The sequence below is a fragment of the Ochotona curzoniae genome, unplaced genomic scaffold (assembly GCF_017591425.1).
Source record: "Ochotona curzoniae isolate NIBS_2020 unplaced genomic scaffold, NIBS_Ocur_1.0 scaffold_3835, whole genome shotgun sequence".
In the NCBI taxonomy this organism is placed as follows: domain Eukaryota; kingdom Metazoa; phylum Chordata; class Mammalia; order Lagomorpha; family Ochotonidae; genus Ochotona; species Ochotona curzoniae.
Window position 1 is genome coordinate 2,408,120 of NW_024467114.1, and position 17,287 is coordinate 2,425,406.

At 59.1% G+C, this 17,287-nt stretch overlaps 1 protein-coding gene across 1 annotated transcript in view; it reads left to right on the top strand.

The window, feature by feature from the left end:
* The first annotated feature begins 420 nt into the window (after positions 1 to 420).
* PKD1L1 (polycystin 1 like 1, transient receptor potential channel interacting) overlaps positions 421 to 17,287 on the top strand; it is a 55,431-nt gene continuing 38,564 nt past the window's right edge. The window contains 13 exon segments of the mRNA XM_040964497.1: positions 421 to 613; positions 1,808 to 1,978; positions 4,029 to 4,148; positions 4,566 to 4,734; positions 5,040 to 5,279; positions 6,039 to 6,171; positions 7,362 to 7,568; positions 8,242 to 8,423; positions 9,273 to 9,494; positions 10,936 to 11,096; positions 13,721 to 13,780; positions 14,966 to 15,139; positions 15,645 to 15,722. Coding sequence (XP_040820431.1) covers positions 421 to 613; positions 1,808 to 1,978; positions 4,029 to 4,148; positions 4,566 to 4,734; positions 5,040 to 5,279; positions 6,039 to 6,171; positions 7,362 to 7,568; positions 8,242 to 8,423; positions 9,273 to 9,494; positions 10,936 to 11,096; positions 13,721 to 13,780; positions 14,966 to 15,139; positions 15,645 to 15,722 — 2,110 coding nt within the window.

Consider the following 17,287-nt stretch of genomic DNA (forward strand, 5'->3'; position numbering starts at 1 on the left):
CAAAAGTGTGGGAGGTGTATGTGTGGGGAACCTGTTTTCACATTATGCCGTTGGTGACTGATGGAAGTCCCAGCTCAAGGCTGTGGCTCCTGTGGCTGGAGTCGGGCGCTCGAGTCCCTGCTGACCTCCGAGTGCCCTGAAGCCTGCCGACCCCACCCTGGAGTTTCTGATTCCATGGGGTGTGGTTGGGCCCGAGTGCTGAGTGCTGAGCTCTGCTGGCTAGGGCACCCCACTTTGTGACCTGAGAAAACTGAAGCTTTCATCTGGGATTGTGGTATGCGATGGCTGCTTCTCTCCCACAGCTCGCCTGGTGCTCCCAGCACCCCTGGCCTCTCTGTGTCCTGGTCTGGACCCCAGATGCTGTGTTCCCTCACTTGGTGTCCTTCTGGTACCGTTCCCACACGAGGCACTGGCGAGGCCATGAACTCCTCCACCTGTCGTTTCCTGGAAACAGACGCTCCAGCCTCTCCAGTTCTGGAGCTTCGTGTCCACACACCATCTGGAGCAGCTCTGTGCCTGCTGGTGGCTTTCGGGGCTGCTGCTGGCTGTGGCACGAGGCCCCACAAAGTGACAGAGGCAGCCTCGGTGACTGCTCACCACCAAGATGCCAGAGGTAGGCCGATGCCCCGAGGAGCCACAGAAGGAGGCTGAGCTCGGGATGCCGGGCACAGGGAGGCCAGCTGTGTGCCCTGGCCCTGGGGCTGTCTGAGTTCGGGGTGCCAGGCATAGGGAAGCCGGCTGTGTGCCCCTGGACCCTGTGCTGTCCTAGCTCGGGTGCTGGGCACAGGGAAGCCAGCTGTGTGCCCCTGGCCCCGGGGCTGTCTATGCTTGCATCCCCTCCTGTGACCAGCCACGTTTTTCTGTTGCCTTCCTGGCAGCCCCGGGCCTGGGCAGGATAGTCCCTGGTCACTCGGCATTGGCCAGGGACTCTGGCCTGCACAGGGTGGACCTCTGGGAACAGTGGCTGTCACACACGAGTTGTGTTGCTCACCCTTTTTCTGTACCAACATTTGCAACACTGTGTTTTCACTGAAGTAAAAAAGAAAAGCTCTCCAGCCCTGGCAAGGATGGGCGCTGTCCCCTCAGTCAGCCGCTCAGTTGCTGATGTGACCCGGCAGAGCTGAGTGGGGAAGCCGGACAGCCGCCTGTTCAGCAGCGCCTGTAGCTTCTTCCCTCCCTTCAGGTTAGTTTTTGAACATTCTCCTGGCACAGACACCCACATCCTAAGAAGATGGGTGTTGAGAACGCTTTGGCAACAGCTGTCGCTCTGCCCTCAGCGTGGGCACTCAGGCTGCCTCGCCTGTGGCAGTGACCGTGTCCCCAGACAAGCCAGAGAGAACAAAGCTGAACACATACACCCTGCAAATCCATTGGTACAAAGACCCGCACCAATTCCTGGGCTGAAGAAATACACGCCTGCACTCAACGAGGGGCCAGAGGCTGCAGTGGGGGCACTGGGGGGAGGGGCTGGGGTGACTGCTGGGCAGTCCCATACAGCTGCTGTTGAGCTGTTGAGCTGTTGGGCGCCGCTTTCCTGCCCAGCTGCAGGTGACACGACCTTCTCCTGAGTGTCCCTGACTGTGCACACAGGCCCCTGGCTCACAGCAAGGAACCAGAACTTCTCCCCTGCAGAGCCTGAAGCCACAGAGCATGGACTCGGTGGGGGTATGGCCCAGCTGCCGTGGAAGAGGGCAAACTCGTCTGCTGACAGTGCCCATTGCTGCGCCAGCCACCCCCGCATGGCCCACCTGTAGGTGTTAGCTGCTCTGCCTGCCTTAGGAGCTCACCACACCCTTTTTCTTCCCAGGAGTCTACTCGCTCAGGGCTCTTGTTGCCAGTGACTTCCGGGGAGCAGAGGTGGACTTTGGACCTTATTTCGTGGAAGTTGGCAGTGGGGCTGTGACTGTGTTCATGAATGCCAGCAGTGTCCGTGCGGAGGAGGCTCTGGCCTCTGCTGGCTCATTCAGGGACAGAGAGGGTAAGCACTGGTCCAGAGCAGGAGAGCGGGCAGGTGTCCTGCACCGCTTGCGCAGCCCAGTGGCTCTGCCCCTGACCTGCCACCTGCCAGCCCTCGTCCAGGGAGTGGTTGTGGCCGAGTGCCTGCTCTGGGGACATGAAGATACGGTCAAACAGGGGCCTGCGTCCTGGTGCAGGCAGTCACAAAGGGTTGTTTTTATCTTGTATTTGAGGACAGGAGACAGACCGGCAGCAGCCAAAGCTGGGAGCTGGGGGCTCAGTCCTGTCTCCCAGGAGGGGGCCAGGGGGCCAACCTTGGACCAGCATGTGCCTTGGCAGGAAGCTGAAGCTTAGAGTCCAGGTGTCCTTGGAGGAGCAGCACCCCAAGGAAGGCATGGAGCTGCTGGGTAGAAAGACAGGATGGGGCAGTGCCCTGAAAAGGGCTGCAGGCTTTGCAGGTGGGGACGCCTGAGGGGGGCGTGGCCCCGTGAGAGGGAGGGAAGGCGCTAAGGACAGACGGGGGCTCCCAGGGCAGCACTGAGGGTGTAAGGGCCTCCCTGTGTCACTCGCGAGGCTGCCTTCTCAACCGCCCTCCAAAGGATCTGTCTGTGTTCCCCACAGTTGAGGTCCAAAGCTCACAGGGGTTGGGGGCCCCCAGCTGAGTCCCATGGGGGCAGAGCAGAGAGTCGAGGTGTGGACTGTGGTGTGGCCTCACCTGTCAAGGAGGCCCCTGGAAGGTGTGTCCCAAGGAGCCTGCTCTCACAGGAGGCCGTGTGACTGTCCCATGTGGTCAGCCTTGGGGGACACTCCCAGCAGCACTGAGCCTGTGCGCGGGATATTCTGACTCTCATCACACTGAGCCACTGGCTGCCTGTGTCCACCTTCCTGCTCAACCCCGTGGGAGCGCAGCCCTTGGAAGCCTCGGGCTCGATGCCGGAACGAGAGGCAGGCGCCTGAATTTGACCCCAGCCCCTAGGCCACGCTGTGTTACGTGGGCATGCAGTGTCTTTCCATCTGAGCTTTGTGCTGCTGGCGTGTTGTTGTTGTTTTAAGGAAGGGTTTTATTCATTCAGAAGAGAGAGATCTTGCATGTACCCACCCACTCCCCAGTAGACACTGATGGACTGGGTGGAAGTCAGGAGTTGGAACTTGTCGCACGTCTCCCATGTGGATGCAGGCTTTCCCAGCTGCTTTAGCACGGAGCTGGACGGGAAGTGGAGCATCTGAGAGAGGAGCCAGTGTCTACATTGATACTGGTGTCACAGTGGTGGCTTCCTTGCTACGCCATAAACTGTTGCCCAGAACTGTGCCCGTAACTGCTAGGCCATGGTCAGATTGGCTGGAGATCCTGTTAGTACCACCGTGTCCTTATTTTACAAACATCGGAATGCTTTGTGGAGGACAAAATATCTACTTTGCATTTTCTTTCTTATAAGAGAGAATTGCTTCTGGCACAGAAGTGGCAACAGTCCTTATCGCCTTGCCTAACACCCCATGTGGTACACGGCTCACTCCAGGTCTTCCCAGATGGCACAGGCCTCGGCAAGGACCCAGCACGGCAAGGTGGCTGCCTGCCAGTACACACGTGCGTGTACACATTGCATGCACACATGTAACATACATGACACACATGCCTTATGTGGTGTGTTATCTACTGTGTGCTTGGAGTATGTGGTGTATGTACCACCTGCATATGTGTGTGGGGATCTGCATCTGCATCTGTGTATATTTCCAGAACCTTGCTCCACATCTGAGAGGGTTGAGATGCATGGGGCTGGTCTTTGAACCCCACTGAGAACCCACTTGAGCCAGCTTGGTGTGACAGGCCGTGCGGCCAGCTGTCACTGTCCCAAGGGAGCTGATGTGTCTCCTGTGCTGTAGGGAGCTCCCAGCAAGGAGAAAGCACACGGGGAAAATGTTCATGGGTGGGATCCTTGCCTCATGTTCCCCAGGTCTGTATGATCAGAGCTCTGAGTGTGTGGAGTCCTGGGAGGGAAAGCAGAAAATCCCGAGGGCACGTGGCGCTTGTCAAGTGGGCTGGTCTAAGACCGCTTTCTCTCCCCTCGGCCTAGGCGCTGGCGTGATGCACCATCTTCCATCCGCCTCTTCCTACAGCGTGTCCTTCGTCTCCTGGGCACGGACAGGGGCTTGCCTGGCATGGCACAGCGTCCCCATGGGCTACAGGATGGCATGTACGTTCTACCAGAGCTCTTGGCTGACAGGGTCTTCCAGGCGTGGGCGGTTGAGTTTGGAAAGCCACAGAGGGCACGGGTGCTGCTGTCCCCTCTGGCCCGAGCTCCACTGCCGTCAGTGGGGGCATTGTTCTCTGCTGTCTCAGCTGGGCCTTCGCAGAGTGTAGACACGGAGCTGTGGCCTCCAGCGCCCAGGAGATCAGCTGCCACATGTTCCCGCTCTCCCCAGCAGTCCCCAAGGCAGCCAAGCAGCTGGCCGCCTGGGCCTTGTGGTCTTTGCCTTGGCATGACTGCCAGGCCCTGCACACACCCTGGGACTCACACCCTTCGCTCCCAGCCCTAGATAGATAGAGTGAGGAGATTAAGAGGCTGACCTCTGCCTCCCCACGCTAATGTGTCTGCCCCCTGTCTTCCTAGCCGTCTCTGTCCGCACAAATGGAACTGTATTTGCCACGGACACGGAAGTCACCTTTGAGGCTGTTACCACAGAACCCGCACCCCTGGAGTTTGTGTGGCTTTTTGGCAATGACCCACCAGTGCGGACAGCTTCCAGAAGCATCAAGAGGCGGCTCCGCAAGCCCCAGGGGTCGGTAAAGTTGGTCACAGGACATTGGTAGCTTGCAAGGCTGATGTTGAGCCATTGTGGTCGTGTTGCGACAAGCCACTGGACACTCAGTGAATGCGCTTGTAGCTTTAGAGAAAGAGGGGTTCTCCTCCCTGGTGTGAGTGGACAGCACGTGCAGGCTCTGACTGCACAGTGCTGGCTTCCCTGTGGCTGTGAGAGGGACCCATGTCATGAAGGGACCCTGTGGTGGGGGCCCTGGGTGCCAGCCCACCTCTCTGTGGGAGCAAGCTTGCTCCATGCTCTGACCTTGTTGCCCACCCCGGCAGGTACCAGGTGACAGTCGAGGCTTCCAGCAGGTTCGGCAGCGTGGTTTCTGAGGCCCACCTCATCAAGGTGCAGGAGAGAATTGTGGCCAATCGGCTCCTGTCCACCAACTCGGCTCTGGTCAACACCAGTGTGGCCTTTGAGTGCAGAATCAGCTTTGGCACAGAGGTGACCTACCGCTGGGACTTTGGCGATGGCACCGTCAGCCTGGGGAGCAGCAGCAGCAGCCACGTCTACCACAGGTGAGCTGCAGGCTGCATGCCAAGCGTCGGCCCTCGGGTGCCTGCAGCCATAGCCTTGCAGTCAGTCTAGGGGAGGGCTAGGTCAGCATACACGGGTTAAACCCGCAAGCTTGAGGAGGTCACAGATCTGGGGAAAGAGAGGCAGGAGGTATTGGGGAGACGTCCCCTTGTGACTTGTGAACCCCGGGAACCATGGCCGTGCCACCTTCTCCGGAGGCCCAGGAACCATGGCCGTGCCACCTTCTCTGGGGACCCAGGAACCATGGCCTGTGGTTTAGCACCTGCCAACCCCCACGTTCCAGGCCTGGGAGCCTCCACCTCCCCAGGCTGGACATGGATCCATGACTGAGTTCTCTCCTACGTCTGAGTCCATCCTGAGAGATCAGCCCCCAGGCAGGGATGAGCACAGGAAGTAGGTGCCCAGGGATGCCCAGGGATGGGACAGGGGTGCTGGTCCCACCCCCATGGATCATGGAAGGATCTGTGCTTGGCCGGGCCTGGGCCATGGATGCTTAGAGCAGCGAGGCCCTTGGCCGCTCTGTGTGACGTGGCACCAGCTTGGCATAGCTACCCCATGCTGAGGGGCAGTCGGTCTGAGTGGGACTGTGAACAGGGTCTGGACTCAGCCCTCGCCCAGTCGCTTCCACCCTTGTCCGTACTGCCCGTCTTGCTGTGGAAGCCACAGTTCCGCGTGATCCGGCTGGTTACGGAAACTGGGCGAGGTCCGAGGCACAGCAGCTCCTGCCCTTGCCTCTCCAGGGAGGGGGAGTTCACCGTGGAGGTCCTCACCGTCAACGCGGTCAGCACAGCCGCCCTGCGGAAGCAGCTTTTCATTGTGCGCCGGCCCTGCCAGCCACCCCCCGTGAAGAACCTGGGGCCCCCGAAGGTGCAGGTAGGGCTGGGCCTCGCCTTTGGGGCTCAGGGCAGACCTGGGAGGCCTCCAGCCAGGAGGGAGTGGAAGGGGGTGTGCAGAGCCAGCTTGGCTCACTGTGACAGCTGCAGGCGCTGGCTGTCGGAGAGCCGTGGCTGTGTGAGGAGGAATGACAGAGAGATGGCTGTTCACAGGACACTTCCTGTGGGTCAGAGAAACAGCAACTTTTTATTTCTCTCATTGTTTTGAAGTCCTGATTGGAGCAAGTTTCCCTGTCCTGGACATGGACACGTGACAGGACTGAGCTGCACTGGCATGATGCCCGCCCCTGCGGTCTAGGTCCCCGCTGTGGTCTAAGCCCCAAGAGACACGGGCCCTCCCCCAGGTCGGGGACATCGGTGGGGTGGACAGCTTCTCTGGGCCCACAGCATCCAGCTGGGGCCCTGCTCAGGCCGGCTGCGTGGTCAGGTGCAGATTCTTCTACCTAAATGTCTCTAGTTCTGCGTTTTCTCATGTATGGGCTGAACAGGGCAGCACAGGTCAGTGAGTGCAGTCAGCGGGAGAGAGCCGCCGTCAGCCAGGTGCCGGGTCAGTGTTCAGTCTGACACCTGCCACTGTGGAGTGATTGCTGCCTTGTGCGGCTGCACCTGGAAGTCACAGCACGTGCGACATCCACACTGCCAGACGCATGTGCCCGTCTTGTGTTGCGTGAACGCTGTGGTGGTGACTGCCAGGTTGCAGGTCTCCCTGTGCCACACCCCACGACCAGTTCCTGCACACTGCCTCCCCGGGACCGACCCGAGCCTGGCCACTCCTGCCACGGACCCCAGGGAGCAGCCCCCCACTGCACACTCTGCATTGCCAACATCCGTGCCCACTGATGGGCTCCAGATGGGCATGTCATGGTGCAGTTGTGCCAGCGCTGAGGAATCTGGGTGGCTTTGTGACAAATCCCAGAAGGGCAGCACTCTCAGAGCAGAGCTGCTAAAGTGGATTTCCGTCGAGGCCAAGCTCCTCTAAGGATGGCTCTGCTGCCTCCTCCAGATGCAGTCACTCTTCCTTCTCGTGCTTTTCTCGCCTCAGTTCCTCTGTGACGTAGATGTGGTCTCTGGCGACTCCAGCCCCGGGGGCCTCTTGCAGTGATCCTGTGGGGACCTGAGGGTGGCTGTGAGGGTCAGGCGCTGACGGGGCGTCCTCTCTCTGTCGCCTAGGTTTGGCGGTCCCAGCCCCTGCGGCTGGGAGTTACCTTTGAAGCTGCCGTCCTCTGTGACATTTCCCAAGGCCTCGCCTATAGCTGGAGCTTCCTGGACGCTGAGGGCTCGCGCGTGCGGCTCCCAGCTGGAGTCGACACCCACAGCCAGACGGTCGAGCTGCCAGGCTACACGCTGCTCAGTGGGAACTACACGGCCTTGGCCAAGGTCTGCTCCCTGCACCGTGCTCCTTTGGGTCTGCCTCGCTGAGGAAAGGGTCTGTGTTAAAAACTTGATTGTTCCTGGAGAAGAGCTGGCGTCCCAAGGCCGGCCACGTGTTCAGCGGGCAGCTCCTCCCGACGTGCTGGTCTCAGGATGGTCTCTGCTGTGCAGGAGGCAGCCAAGGCCATGTGCCCATCAGGGGTGGGCATGCGCAGGGTGCTCGGCATGTTTGGGTTAGGTTGTGATGAAAACACAGGGGAACCTTCTGGAGAGTGGGCTTCATGAAGCAGGGTCTGAAGGAGTCAACTCACAGGCCAATAAAGGGGCACGGGAGGCGGAAGCAAGGAGGAGCTGGGGTAGTGGACCCCACCTGGAGGGGGCTCTGACGGCCACCAGCCAGGAGCTCCAGGCTGAGAGCAGACCGGATGCCCAGGGTGTGCCTTAAGGGCTGGTTTCCCTGTACTCTGGGCCATTGGCTCACACTCTCCTGGGCCCCTCCACTGGGCGCATGATATGCAATGGGTCAGTCAGAGCCAGATGGTGCGTTTAGACTCACTGCTTCCATTCTAGTTGGGTGGAGAGTGCATTTCTAACAGGTGCCAGTTCATCCGTGTGACACCCTTGCCCTCGGCCTGGACTCCAGCTCATCCGTGTGACACCTGTGTCTTTGGCCTGGCAGGTGCAGATCCGGGGCAGTGTGGTGTACAGCAACTACTGTGTGGGTGTGGAGGTGCGACCCCGGGTACCCATCAGTGTCATCACAGAGGGCACACACCTGTTCATCCCCAGGGCTGCCTCGGCCCCCCTTGTCCTCAGGGGGTCCCAGTCCTATGACCCCGACCATCCTGGGGCCGTTCTCAGGTGAGGACCACACAAAGGCCCAGGGCCCAGATCTGCCTTCCAAACTTGGCCTTGGGTTGTTTTTTCCTAAGTTGAGCTGTTTAGGGCTGACTGTAAAGGAAGCTTGGGAAGGGCTAGAAGCAAAGGTGGCGTTGAGAGTATGGTTTTGGAACGTGAGCTTTGCACATGTAACCTCACTGAAATCCCTGGTTGGCAAGCTGCCCCGGGCCCGCTGACGGTTGCCTGTCCCTTTGGGCGATCTCATGCTAGGGGCCAGATTCAGGCCACACTCTTCGCAGGCGCCTCCCTAGGACTGACATGGATACACTCACGCCCCAGCTTGGCCTCTGGCAAGGCAGCAGCAGCCTGTTGCCTTGGGCTCTGCCTGGCTCTCTCCTCTGTTGGCATCTGCCAGCTCCCCGATGCCCAGCTCTGCCTCAGGGTTGAGGGGGGTTGTCACAGGCCTTTGTGGGTACCCCGTGCTGGCCTTGGGGACAGAGCTCTAGAACAAGGCACCTGCACTCCCTCAGGGCCACATGCCTCTCTAAGCTCAAGAGCAGTGCTGACCTCGGTTAGCACCTGCAGACAAAGCTTGTTTCGGGGGCTCTGCCCTTGCCTTTGATCCTGAGAGCTGAGCTCCCACAGCCTGGCTGACTGTGCTGGCCCAAGCCGTGTCTCAAGGCTGGAAACTGTGCAGTGTGTGCCTGGGGAGGGGCAGAGAGAGGAGCAGGGACTATGGCCACGGTCCTGCCCTGTGTCTGCTGTCACCGTGTCGCTCAGCGCAGAGAGCTCAGCCTCCACTCTACCATGTGTCACAGGTTGTCCCTGGCCCCGACCAGTGCTCAGACCCTGCAGTGACTTTTTCTGCAGGTTCCACTGGACATGCAGTGCCGCCAGCTCCTCTGGGCAGCCCTGTTTTGAGGACTCTGCCCGCAGCCAAGTGGACATGGCGTCTCCCACCCTTGCTTTCTCAGCAAGGTGGCTCAGCACCTGCTGTGACCAGTTCCTTGTGACACTGATGGTCTCCAGAGGTGGCCAGAACTCTTTGAAGGCCCAGGTGTTCCTGTCCACCCGCCAGGACCCCAGCTTCAGGTATGTGTGCCCCGGACCCCGCACATCCCCTCTCCACTGTCAGCAGCGGGGCGGGAAGCCACCGTGCTGTACAGGGTGTGCTCCTTGCTCTCGGCACCGAACAGGATGGGGCACTGCATGCAGCCTGCTCTAGGACTCAACTCTGGGCTGTGTCTCACACTGCCAGCACCATGCTCAGAGGGGGCTCCCATAGGGCCTGCCCCAGGCCTGCCAGGAGGCAAAGCCATTTGGCATCCCAGCCAGGTACTTGGGGAATGTATCTGGGAGATGAGGCATGGCAGGGCTACAGGGACACCCAAGTGAGACTCATATGGCACCTAGTCTTCTAGGTGTGGCAGGAGCCGGGACATGCTGGACCCAAGTCCAAAGCCCTGTGGCTCCAAGGCTGGAGCCTCATCCTTGGGCCCCAGGCGGTCTCAGGCTCCGAAAGCTGGCAAGTGAGAGGCTGGGTGGAGCTGTGCCTGGAGCATGGAGAGGGGGAAGTGAACAGAAGGAGGGAGCCACTTCCTCCATGGGTGTAGAAAGCTGGCAGTGCCCAGTGGACGGTGCTGGCCCTGACCATGCCCAGCTCTGTAGCAGTCAGGGGTGCTCTGGGCAGCAGGGCTGCTTCCCCCACATGGCTGGTGTGTTCCAAGGCTTTCTGGAGAACCTGCTGGCCTCGCAGGGCAGGAAGGCTCTGCCCACCTCTGAAGACCCTACACCTCAGGCCAGTTTTGGGATGGAGGCGGTTGGAGTGAGCTCAGCAGGAAAGGCCACTCTGCCATCAGCATCACTGGATGCGCTTTAGAAGTGCAGAGATGCCAGCACAGGGGGCGGCACCATGATGGCCTTTAAATGGAGCAGATTCGATATTTAGCCCCAATACACAGTGCACAGTCTAAAGCAAGAATAGTATTTAAAAAGATTCACCACCACTGAAATGGTCGGGTGAGCTCTTTGAATTTCTCAGGCCTGAGTGGTTCACATCCCTGGTTGGTCTGGAGCCAGAGGATCTCTCCTTGTCTCAGACCATCCCTTCACCCCCACCACACTCACACCCTCACACGCATAGGACGTGTGCACGGTCACAGGCCCTGAACAGAGGATGGGCACACACAGATGCACTCTCTCTCTCACACACAGATATTCACTTCCACATCATCCAGACACATGGATGCATGCTCTTACTCTCCCCTGCCATGCACTGAATGGAGGCTGCAGGCTACTGTGTTGGAAAGCTTGGCTGCTGCCGAGGCTGGGGCCCAGAACTGTGCACCTGCTGGCAGTCACATAGCCAGCCTGTTGGCCTGTGTGTTAGCTCTGATCACATGGGGCTAAGCGTGGTGCACATGGGAGCTGTACACAACACAGACCCAAGGTGGGCATTGCCACACTCCCAACACCCGTGCCCATGGCCGCCTGGCTTGACACGCTTTTGCTAAAACCCGTCGTCATGTCCCAGGTTTGTGCACCTCTCCTGGGTCAGCTTCAGGGCCTCTGCTGTCAACCAGAACACAGAGCTGTCTCTGGAGGCTGCGTGCGAAGGCTGCGGGGACCTGCGAGACCTCATGTTCTCTTGGGAGCTCTTCCTGGTCAACGCCACGGAGGACCGCAGGCTGGCAGGTGAGGCCACAGGTCCTCTTGTTGCCGCCGAGGGGAGCAGTGGGGGTGAGGTTGCTTGGGGTCAGTACTGTGTGGTTGGTCTGCCCCCGTGTGTTCAGTCAGCAGCTGGTGGTGTGCACCAACCCTGCCTATACCTTTTGTGCTGGGGTGCACAGTAGTGATACAGCGGGGGGGGAGGGAAGGAAGTCCTCAGTGTCACCCTCACCCCGGGCAGCTTGTAGAGATTGTATCCTGGTCTGAAGCCACAATGAGTGTGACGAAAGCACCGGGTGATGACTCGCTGTCCATGTGCTGTGTCCCTGGGGTGCACGGACTGCGTACTCGGTGCTGCTGTGTCCCTGGGGTGCACGGACTGCGTACTCGGTGCTGCTGTGTCCCTGGGGTGCACGGACTGCGTACTCGGTGCTGCTGTGTCCCTGGGGTGCACGGACTGCGTACTCGGTGCTGCTGTGTCCCTGGGGTGCACGGACTACGTACTCGGTGCTGCTGTGTCCCTGGGGTGCACGGACTGCGTACTCGGTGCTGCTGTGTCCCTGGGGTGCACGGACTGCGTACTCGGTGCTGCTGTGTCCCTGGGGTGCACGGACTGCGTACTCGGTGCTGCTGTGTCCCTGGGGTGCACGGACTGCGTACTCGGTGCTGCTGTGTCCCTGGGGTGCACGGACTGCGTACTCGGTGCTGCTGTGTCCCTGGGGTGCACGGACTGCGTACTTGGTGCTGTTGGGGTTCCCCAGCCTGCAGCTTCTGAGACTCTTGTGCACATGGCCCAGCTGGAAGCTCACATGTTTGGGGGAGTTGGGACCCTGCACCTTGGCCTCAGGGCAGACAGTGAGTGGGTTCCTCGTGTCTCACAGTGTTGTCAGGAGCTTCAGTCTGTTCGCAGGACAAAGCCCACGTGATGGAGCCCACGTGAGGGAGCCACATAACAAAATCTATGTGATGGAGCCCACATGACAAAACCCATGTGTTAGAGCCCACGTGACAGAGCTCATGTGATGGAGCCCATGTGATAGAGGCCACGTGACAGAACCCATGTAATAGAGCCATGTGATGGAGCCCACACAACAAAACCCAAATGATAGAGCCCACGTGAAGGAGCCCAGGTGATGAGCCCATGTGAAACCCCAGAAGGGTGGGGTCCAGGAAGCTTCCCCTAGCCACGTGATAGGGGTTCCTGAGGGTGGCAGCTGTGGCAACTCTGTCCTCCCCATGCTTCACTCTGGGGTCACCCCTGCCCTCTGCACTGTCCTTCAGAACAAGCTTATTCATTGAGTCTTTTTTGAGTCCATGAGTACTTGGGCTGACTGGTCAGCCCTGAAGTCGGGGTGACAGGGACCCCAATCCTAGAGCCTCAGTCCAGGCAGTGTGTGCACTGGGGGAGCTTGTAAGGAAGACACCTACAGTGCACACAGTGTCCCTGTGTGTGGCCCCCAAGACGCTGACACGGTCACACCTGAAAGCCCAGCCTGCTGTCAGGTGGCTCGTCTATGCACGCTGGTCCCTTTTTGCTGCTGAGCCTCTGTCACTGACCCTGAATGGCTCTTAGAATGGTGGTCCTGTGCGATGGACAGGGAGTGGCGGTAAGGAAAATCCCTGTGTGCCCCAGAACGTTGGAAAGGACACAGTGGAGGCCGTAGGCATTGCGTAGAGTTCTGCAGACTCCCACTCAAGCCTGCAGGGCTGGGGCAGGCAGTTGGTGGAGTGGCCATGAACACAGGCCTCACCACGGACACGGTCCCTCCTGTATGCTACCCCCTGCTGTTGGGCAGCATGGCTGCAGGTGAAAGCCGGCTCCCACAGGAGGGTTTGAACACATGTGGGATCTGTCTGGAGCTGAGTGCATGGGTGTGGGCTGTTTGCTGGTCCTAGTGCAGACGGTCAACATTGCCTCGCATGTGTTGCAGTGCCCGCCTGCAGCGCTGTGGGGATGCTTGGTGTCTCGGCACTCGGGGCCTCCTGGGAGTCATCAGAGCCCAGCTCGCTGTCCACAGAGCCCAGTGCGGCAGGTCCTGATTCAGGGACGTCAGTGCATCTGCCATGGGCACCTTCACCTGTGCCCCAGGACCCGCCTGCCCTCTCTGTGATGTGGAGGACCTCCCTGGAGTCCACAGCAGGGACCCAGGGGACTCCAGCTGCTGTCCCCGGGGAGGATCTGGACGAGGGGCCGCTGAGCCTTGAGGTGGACTCCTGGGATGAGGGAGCCCCGACGGGGAGCCCCGAAGAGAGAAGCTGGTCCTCTCCCTATCCTGGTAAGCGCCACCATCCCTGGGCATGTCCCTGTCTGTGTCCCTCTCTTCTGGACCCCTAAGTTGCCTTGGGAAGGAGTAAGTCAGGGGTCAGGTGTGAGATCCCCTGCCTTGGGACTGTAGCTGGGTGTGTGCCCACTGCCCACAGGCTGCTGTGCCCATTACCTGCCAGCTGCTGTGCCATGCTGAGCCAGGGTCACTCAGCCTGCACCTGCTCAGAGCTCTGGCTGTTCCCATCTGCCATGTGGGGTGAGGGGTGAGGGGATGCCACTGGCAACACACAGACTCACAGAGACCAGGGCCTCCCGTGGAGTTGGTACTGGCTTGCGGGGAGCATCTGGCTGTGAGGCCGACATCTGACTTTGGCCCCTGCTGTAGATTTCGAAGCCTATTACGGCAACATTGAAGAAGCAGAGCCATCCCGAGGAAGACAGCCAGGTGGGTGGCTCGGGGCTGGCATCTGGCATCTGCCTCTGAGCCTGCTTGTCTCCCAGCCCTCCCTTCTCGAGGTCCAGACCCTTCTAGCTGCCCTTCCAGCACTCCCGGTGGCGGCGCCTGGGGTGGGGGTTGGGGGTAGAGGCAAAGGTAGACAGCTCTGTGTGCTGCTCCCTTGCCCCCGACCCCCATGCACCTCGAGAGGTGCCCCAGGCCCTGCTGGGGCATCATGGCTGCTCGGTGCCTGGTGCTGAGGGTGTCTGCCGGGAGCTCCACCCTCAGCCCTGCACGGCTGGCTCCCTGGGCCCTCTCTGGCTTCCCCTCACCTGTGTGTATAGCAGCTGGCTTCTGGTGCCCAGCAGTGCCTGCCTGCTCTGTGCTGAGGCTCCCCAGGGCTTCTGTGGCCAGGTCAGTACTCCCAGAGCGGTCACCCGGCGACCATGTTGCTGAGTGATGGCTGCCTGGGCATGACTTACCAATCAGATGAACAGATGATGGATGATGACCAGTAGGTTGCTTATGCATGTAGTGAATAAACAGCTGGCCGACGAACTTGTCGAGTGGACAGGTGGACACTGGGCAGGGAATGCTGGGCTCCCTGGGGCATCACAGATGAGTGGCCATCCTATGCCTCTGGCTTGCTGCGCTTGCCCTGTCAGCTTCCTTCCCACTTGTCACTCGTCCTGGGATCAACATGGAGGGCAGGATGCGTGGAAGTCCCAGGTCCTTGAAATGCAGGCTAGGAGGCCACATGGGGAGCCTCAGGGTGACCAAGAGACAAGACCCAACCAGGGGCCTGCGTGGGCGTCTCTGAACTGTACCTGTAGTCCCCAGTCCCCTGGGGTTAAACGGCCTGCTGGGGCCGGTCCCAGGTGAGCGCCCTGCCACTACCTGCACCAGCCTCTGCCACGAGCCCCCTGATTCACTCGCCCTGCTGTGACACGCTTCTGGGCTTCCTTCTTCAGCTTTCTCATCCCCTCAGTTCCCATTCTAAGTCCAGGGACTCCTGGGTTTGGGCCTGGGTTCTGGAGACCACAGCGGCGGATGGACCATGGGGAGGGCTCCGAGGGAAGCTGTCACGCCCAGGGGGAGTAGAGACCCCTGCAGATACTTGCCCCAAGTGAGACCCCTGCGGATACTTGCCTCGAGTGGGTTTCTTTTTCACCTGAGCATGTTCTGTCTTCACAGGAAGCGCCAGCCCCCTGGAGTCAGGAGCTAGCCTGGATGATGAGGGGATCCCCGGCGAGGGGGACAGTCTTGTGGGCCCCTTCCTCTCTTCCAGCCGAGCGCAGCCTACCCTCCTGGTCGACTGGCCCAAGACCCCGGTCAGCAGAGCTGTCTTCCAAGGCTACACCTCGTCAGGTGTGGACGAATGAACTGCGGTCTGGGGCTCGAGGCTTGGCCCCAGGTTCCTCTGGGGATCTTGCCCTGCAGTCATGGCTCTTTTGACGACTTGTCCTTGTCCTCTTGGGGACCCAGCCTTTTACAGGCTGAGGTTGGAGCCGTGCAGGTCAGCTGCCTGCAGAGGGAGCAAGGTGATACCCGGATACCCAGGCCTCAGTCGTCCTCCTCCAGGTGGGAACTTGCCACAGCCACATCCTGCGAGGACTTGCTGCATTAGCGTGCTCTCATTGCTTGGGCACTTGGCCTTCCTGAGCCGAGGTGCCAGGGCCACTCCTGGCCCTGCTCCAGCGTGGTGAGGGCCGTGAGCACTCTGTCCTGGAGAGCTGCGAGCCTGGGTGTGTGACTAGCACCTGTTTCACCTTCTCCCTGGAGTGAGGGCGGAACCTGCTCCCAGGACCCCGTCTGCCCTCCCACCTGGCACCCACTGACCGTCCCTTGCACATGGCCACCTTCTCCTCTGCAGGGATCACAGGCCCAGCCGTGACCATCAAGCCTTACTCACTCAGCAGTGGGCAGACCTACGTGCTGCAGGCCTCCGTGGGTGAGTAGCAGTTTGCCAAGTTTGGTACAGGGAGAACCACAGGGCGGTGGGCCTATCCCGTCGTGACGGTGGGGTAGGGGCCAAGGGTTCTGCACAACGAAGGGTCAAAAGGAATGTTTTAACTGCATCTGCTCTGAACACATACAGACTTCTTTTTTTTACAATGATCTGCAGTGTTTACATCTCAGCAGGAGCTGAGACTGCACAGCTGCCGTGTGTGGGCTCAGTGCAAACACCACGTGTTGATTGGAAGGGACTCTAGCAGCAAAAAGATACACTCTTGAATGCATCTTCTTTCTTGGGAATTTTCCTGGTCGGGACAGAACTCGCCACCTTTGCCCCCTTGGGTTTTATGTCGTGTCGTGGGATCTGTCCCCCAGGGTTGGTGTGGCTGCGGTGGACAGCAGGACAGGTCTAGCAGAGGTTTTGGCAATGGCAGTGATGGTTCTCATCAAGTCTTCACAGTTTAGCACAGGAATCTCCTATAATTCATCTCAAGGGAAATGCAATTTATTTTTTTTAAATAGTTAACTATTTTAATATGTAATTTAACATTCTTATTTAAATCTCTCCAATTCATTTTCAATCGCAGCACTTTTTAAAATTTTTATTATTATCATTTTATGGTACAGTTCCATAGGCTCCTGGTTTTTCCCTTATCCCAGCCCCAATTTCCTTATGTCATTACTAAAGTATAATTCTTCATTCACAGTCATATGTCCATCATTGCAGGCATGGACAATGGCAGAGAGTTCAGCATCCTATTGTCAAGATATAGTAAACAGTTTCATTGGGAGTCCATCTTTGTCTGGAAGCAGAAATGCATACATTGTATCCTCACATCTGGATGTTATCTCCGTTTCACAGCTCCTGTACACCCCCTTAAATGAAAAGTCATAATACAAAATCAACCATAGAAAGAAAAATAGAAATTTACAATGCCATGACGTTAAATAACATGTTGCTAGATACAACAGCTACTATACATCCAAATGCAATTTAAACGTCTTAGAACTTTGAGTCACTGTGAGGTTGTTGGTAGTAGCAGAGGCAGAGAAGAAACGCCTGGATCCCTGAGCAAGGCTCTGCGTGCCTGCATCCCTGAGCAAGGCTCTGTGTGCCTGGATCCCTGAGCAAGGCTCTGCGTGCCTGGATCCCTGAGCAAGGCTCTGCGTGCCTGGATCCCTGAGCAAGGCTCTGTGTGCCTGGATCCCTGAGGAAGGCTCTGTGTGCCTGCATCCCTGAGGAAGGCTCTGTGTGCCTGCATCCCTGAGGAAGGCTCTGTGTGCCTGCATCCCTGAGCAAGGCTCTGCATGCCTGGATCCCTGAGCAAGGCTCTGTGTGCCTGCATCCCTGAGCAAGGCTCTGTGTGCCTGGATCCCTGAGGAAGGCTCTGTGTGCCTGCATCCCTGAGGAAGGCTCTGTGTGCCTGCATGCCTGAGCAAGGCTCTGTGTGCCTGGATCCCTGAGGAAGGCTCTGTGTGCCTGCATCCCTGAGGAAGGCTCTGTGTGCCTGGATCCCTGAGCAAGGCTCTGTGTGCCTGCATCCCTGAGCAAGGCTCTGT